The 4,273-nt window shown below is 57.5% G+C and overlaps 1 protein-coding gene across 3 annotated transcripts in view; it reads right to left on the reverse strand.

The window, feature by feature from the left end:
- LOC120801193 (potassium voltage-gated channel subfamily D member 2-like) overlaps positions 1-4,002 on the reverse strand; it is a 73,201-nt gene extending 69,199 nt beyond the window's left edge. For 2 of the 3 annotated variants that reach the window (XR_005709062.1, XM_040147826.1), the window contains exon 1: positions 1,549-3,414. Coding sequence is in view for 2 of the 3 variants with exons in the window: in XM_040147826.1 (XP_040003760.1) it covers positions 1,549-2,660 (1,112 nt within the window). In the remaining variant the exon portion in view is untranslated. Of the gene's footprint in view, positions 1-1,548; positions 3,415-3,580 lie in introns of those variants that run through there. The other variant, XM_040147835.1, reaches the window with a different exon arrangement.
- Between the last annotated feature and the right edge of the window lie 271 nt (positions 4,003-4,273).

Consider the following 4,273-nt stretch of genomic DNA (forward strand, 5'->3'; position numbering starts at 1 on the left):
ACGGGCTGAGAACTTTTCTACAACCTCTTCAGTTTCCAAAACTCCCCCAACATATTCACAGTCCAGAAGATCTGGTGGACTCACTAATATGTTTTTTGCGTATAAGAAGCGCTCGCATGTGAAGACTGAATGATCCAGGGGCCCAGAACAGGATAGAGGCCCCAGAATTAAGGATCTTTTATTATTTAATTCAGGGCCCCGAGTCGGCTGTTAAAGGCTCCCTGTGGAGTTTCTCGCCACTAGGGGCGCTACCGAGGTCACTCCCTCCTCACTGTCACCTTCGCTCTCCAACGCAACATAAATCACAGAGTGTAAAGCAAAGGGGGGCGGAGGACTGGAGCGGCTTCAGCTCAGTCGCTTCATCCTGACGCTTCACAGGCCGAGCCGCCGCTGTAGCGACAGAAGAGACCGGTTCCCCTCCGCCGTCGCGTGGGACGCGAGCGCTCGCCGACGCGGTTAAACGTCCAGCGGTCTGCGGCCTCAAGGTAGGACTTCATACGAAGATCGCAAGCACAGCACAAAACCGGTGAAGTGCGGGCCCACGTGCGAGGACGTGCCTCCCACGTTGAAACCACTCCAGTGTTGTAATGAATAAAAATGTACAGAAAGGAGGAGAGAATCAGTCTGTGTTCAACATTCAGCCTGAAGGAGGAAGAAATAATGTGGGTAGTAAATCGATACTGATCAGACGGATCACAACCTGCGAAAGAGCGAGACAGCGACGCTGCCCTTCGTAATCTGCCGGTGTAACGTTGCACCAATCACGGTGATGAAACACCAGAATAACAACCAGGACCTTTCCAAACCGAGCAGCGGGGCCTTTCATTGGCCGACGCACAAGCTCCATCTGAGGTGAATGGATGACGGAGCATCGTGTGGCCGACGGCAACACACTGAAGTTTCTGTTTTATTCACCCGACAGCAGCGGCGGCAGATGTTGTTTCAGCCCCACGCACAGCGAAAAAGGAGAGAGAGAAAACAGCCAGAGCTGCCACAACAGTCAGCAGGTTAAACTCCCACGCCGTGGTCATGGTCCGAGCCCCGGGCCCCCCCACACAGAAACCAGAATCTAACTGGAGCCAAGGACCGGCTCCACTGACAAAGACATTCAAAAAACCCAGAACCTTCCCTCAGCAAACCAACACAAAAGCCCACTTTTCCTCCAGCGGTCGCTCACTTCACAAAGTCACATTCAGAGCCGGTTTAGACAAGACCTGCTTCCAAGGTTTATATTTTTAGATCTTTAGCTCCCCAGAAGATCCGAGTCACCCAGAAAGTATCTGTCAGTCCAGCAAAGTTTTTCTCTTTGGTGGCAGCACGAAAACAAACCTTCCTCAACTCTGCTCCAGCTCTTAAGCTCAAATTGGGCAAAATCCAAAGGGAGTTTGGTATCAGGGTCAACATTTCCACTTAGACCAGGCTTCAGCTCACGAACCACCAACTGACCACCACGACTCCTGCAGCTGATAAATTTACAGGAAAGATAGTCTCCGCCCATTTTTGGGGCCACGCCCCTTCTTAACACACACACACAGCAGCGTGACTTACCCCAGCGTTGTCATGGTGACGATGGTGTACCAGAAGGCGGCCGGGATGCTGGTGAACTTGCTCCCGCTGGACCCTTTCTCCGCGTAGAACATGACGGTGGCGAAGATGATGATGGCCATGGTGAGGGAGAAGAGCAGGAAGCCGAGCTCCGACGCGCAGCTCTTCAGCGTGTAGCCCAGGATGCGAAGTCCCGCAGAGTGCCGCGAGAATTTGAAAATCCGAAAGACCCTGAAGACGCGCAGGGTCACGAAGGCGCCGCTCACGTCCTCGTTGTCGGTCATGACGAGGCCGATGTAGTAGGGCATGATGGCCACCACGTCGATGATGCTCATCACGCTCTTGACGAACTTGTAGCGGCTCGGCGCGGCGACCAGGCGCAGCAGGTACTCCACCGTGAAGATCATGACGCACGCGGTGTCCAGGCAGAAGAAGGCCAGCGCGTACCGCTCGCCGCACGACATCTCCTTGACGCGGTTCGGCGCGGCGCCGCACGGAACCGTCTCCACCACGTTGGCGAGCACCGACACCGCGATGAAGAAGCCGGTGACGTAGTAGAAGACCAGCGCCATGGTGGAGGTGTGCGGGTTCTCGAAGGCCCGCCACATGGACTCTCGGAAGCTCATGTCCGGGAAGACCAGCTCGTTGGTCGGGTCGGTCTCCTCGTCGTCCTGGATGCGCTCCTGGTTCTCCCGCCGCCGGTCCTTGTAGTCCTCGTAGCAGCAGTCCCCGATGATCTCCGGGATGATGCCGAAGAACGCCAGCTCCTCGTCGTACGCGGAGATGCACTCCTGCCGCGCGTAGTGCAGCTTCCCGGTGCGGTAGAAGTTGAGGATGTGGCGGAAGATGTCCGGGTCGCGGTCGAAGAAGTACTCGTTGCTCTCCTCCTGGAAGAAGAAGTCCCGCTCCGAGCTGCCCAACAGGGTCTCCGGGTACCGCTCCAGCGTGTCCCGCCAGGTCTGGAACTTTGTGCCGCTCACGTTCAGCACGATCAGCCCGTCGTGCCCGCGGCGCTTGTCCTTCGGGGGCACCGGCATGGGCGCGCTGGCCACCGGCATCCACCCGATGGCCGCCGCCCTGGCGAACGGCAGCCACGCCGCGACTCCCGCTGCCATGCTGCCTCTGGAGCTCTGCGGTGGCTCGGTAGAGTGGGTTCAAGGAGCAGCGGAGCAACGAGAGGACATCCGGGGAAAGAAGACGCAGAGCCGGGCAACAGCTGGAACTAATCGACCAAGTTTCTCCGGGAACAAGGGAATTTTACGCACGAAACCGATGCGTAAAGCCACGAAGAGAAGGCTCGGGAATCGGCGTCAAGCAAACAAATCCACACGTGATCAGTCTGTCCTCCTCGGAAGTCGGTTATTGTTTGTTGGAGCGCGTCGCAGCAGCAAACGCCAAACAAACTCGCCTCCACAGACAGAGAAACTCCTGTAAAGCGTCAGTTCTCGGACGGAGAACCGTTAAGATCCGGTTCCTCCGCCTGTTCTCTCCTCGCTGGGTCGGGAGTGTTTTCCCTGCACACACTGTGTATTTCCTACAGCAGCAACAAGTTCAGCAGGCATCGGGATAACCCCGCGCTCCACACGGGGACACGGAGCTGGCACCTATCCGCCGCAGGCATGCTCCCCACGGCGTCTCCCTGCCGGAGTCTCCCGGTGCCCGAACTGATCCCGCGGCGCGTTTCCCCGCGGGAGAGAAGAGTCCACAGCCGCGGCTCCGGGCAGCTGCAGCGGGGAGGAGGTCCGAACCGAACCGAACCGAACCGCAGCGGGGAAGCAGGAGATGTTCGGCTGGAAGCGAGGAGGCCACCGCGGCTTGTTCGCCGGTCACACAGGTGCTACTGGAGAGACAAACGGAAACCCACGTTACTCTCCCTTCCCTCCTTCCTCTCTCCCTCTCTCTCTCTCTCTCCTCTCTCTCTCTCTCTCTCTCTCTCTCCCTCTCTCTCTCTCTCCTCTCCCTCTCTCTCTGGTTGGGGGCGTGGCGGTGGAGAAACCCCGAGGATCACGGGGAGAGTCTCCGCCGCGTTACGCACCCAGGAACTGTCCGTCAGAGGAGAACCGCGCTGCTCTCGAACTGCGCGGCGTTTCAGGGCACGTGGTGATTATGTGTCCCGGGTTTGTTTTGACGATCTGCCCCGGCTATGACAGCGGGCAGGTGTGCGCGCCCCCGCTAGGTAGAGACGGTTTTCAGGCAGCCGCAGGGTTCAGTGGTTTTACACAGCCAGCAGGACTCAGATCAGATCTTGGCTCCAGAGAGAGAAGCTCTGCCCTGCATCGTGGAAGCAAAGAAGCAACGCGCAGCGCGTTCACGAAGCTTCAAATGAACCCCTAAAAAGCTCAAAGTTAACAAAATAAAAGCCTTTCCACACTGTGCGTCACACGCCGGCAGGTGTCCTGACCAGACTCATGAAATCTTCAGCAAATGCTCCTCTGTTCCCTAAATTTAACGGAACAATACCGGGTCCTAACGCTGGAATGACGGCAGCATTTTCCAGCCTCCGATGAAGTTTCCACATCTGACAATAGATGCAAGGATCTGAAAAAGCCCAGACTGCCCGGCTCTGCTGGGGCTCGGATGATCCCACAGTGCACACGTCCACTCCCTGACAAAGGTCCCCGGTGGAGAACCTCTGTCCTCCGCCGTCTTCTCGGTCTCACATCAGCATCTCTGCCCCACTGGCAGCTTCTGACGTTTCTCTGAGGCACCAAGAAAGGGGGAGCCTCGG

Source organism: Xiphias gladius, chromosome 2, assembly GCF_016859285.1.
Source record: "Xiphias gladius isolate SHS-SW01 ecotype Sanya breed wild chromosome 2, ASM1685928v1, whole genome shotgun sequence".
Classification (NCBI taxonomy): Eukaryota; Metazoa; Chordata; class Actinopteri; order Istiophoriformes; family Xiphiidae; genus Xiphias; species Xiphias gladius.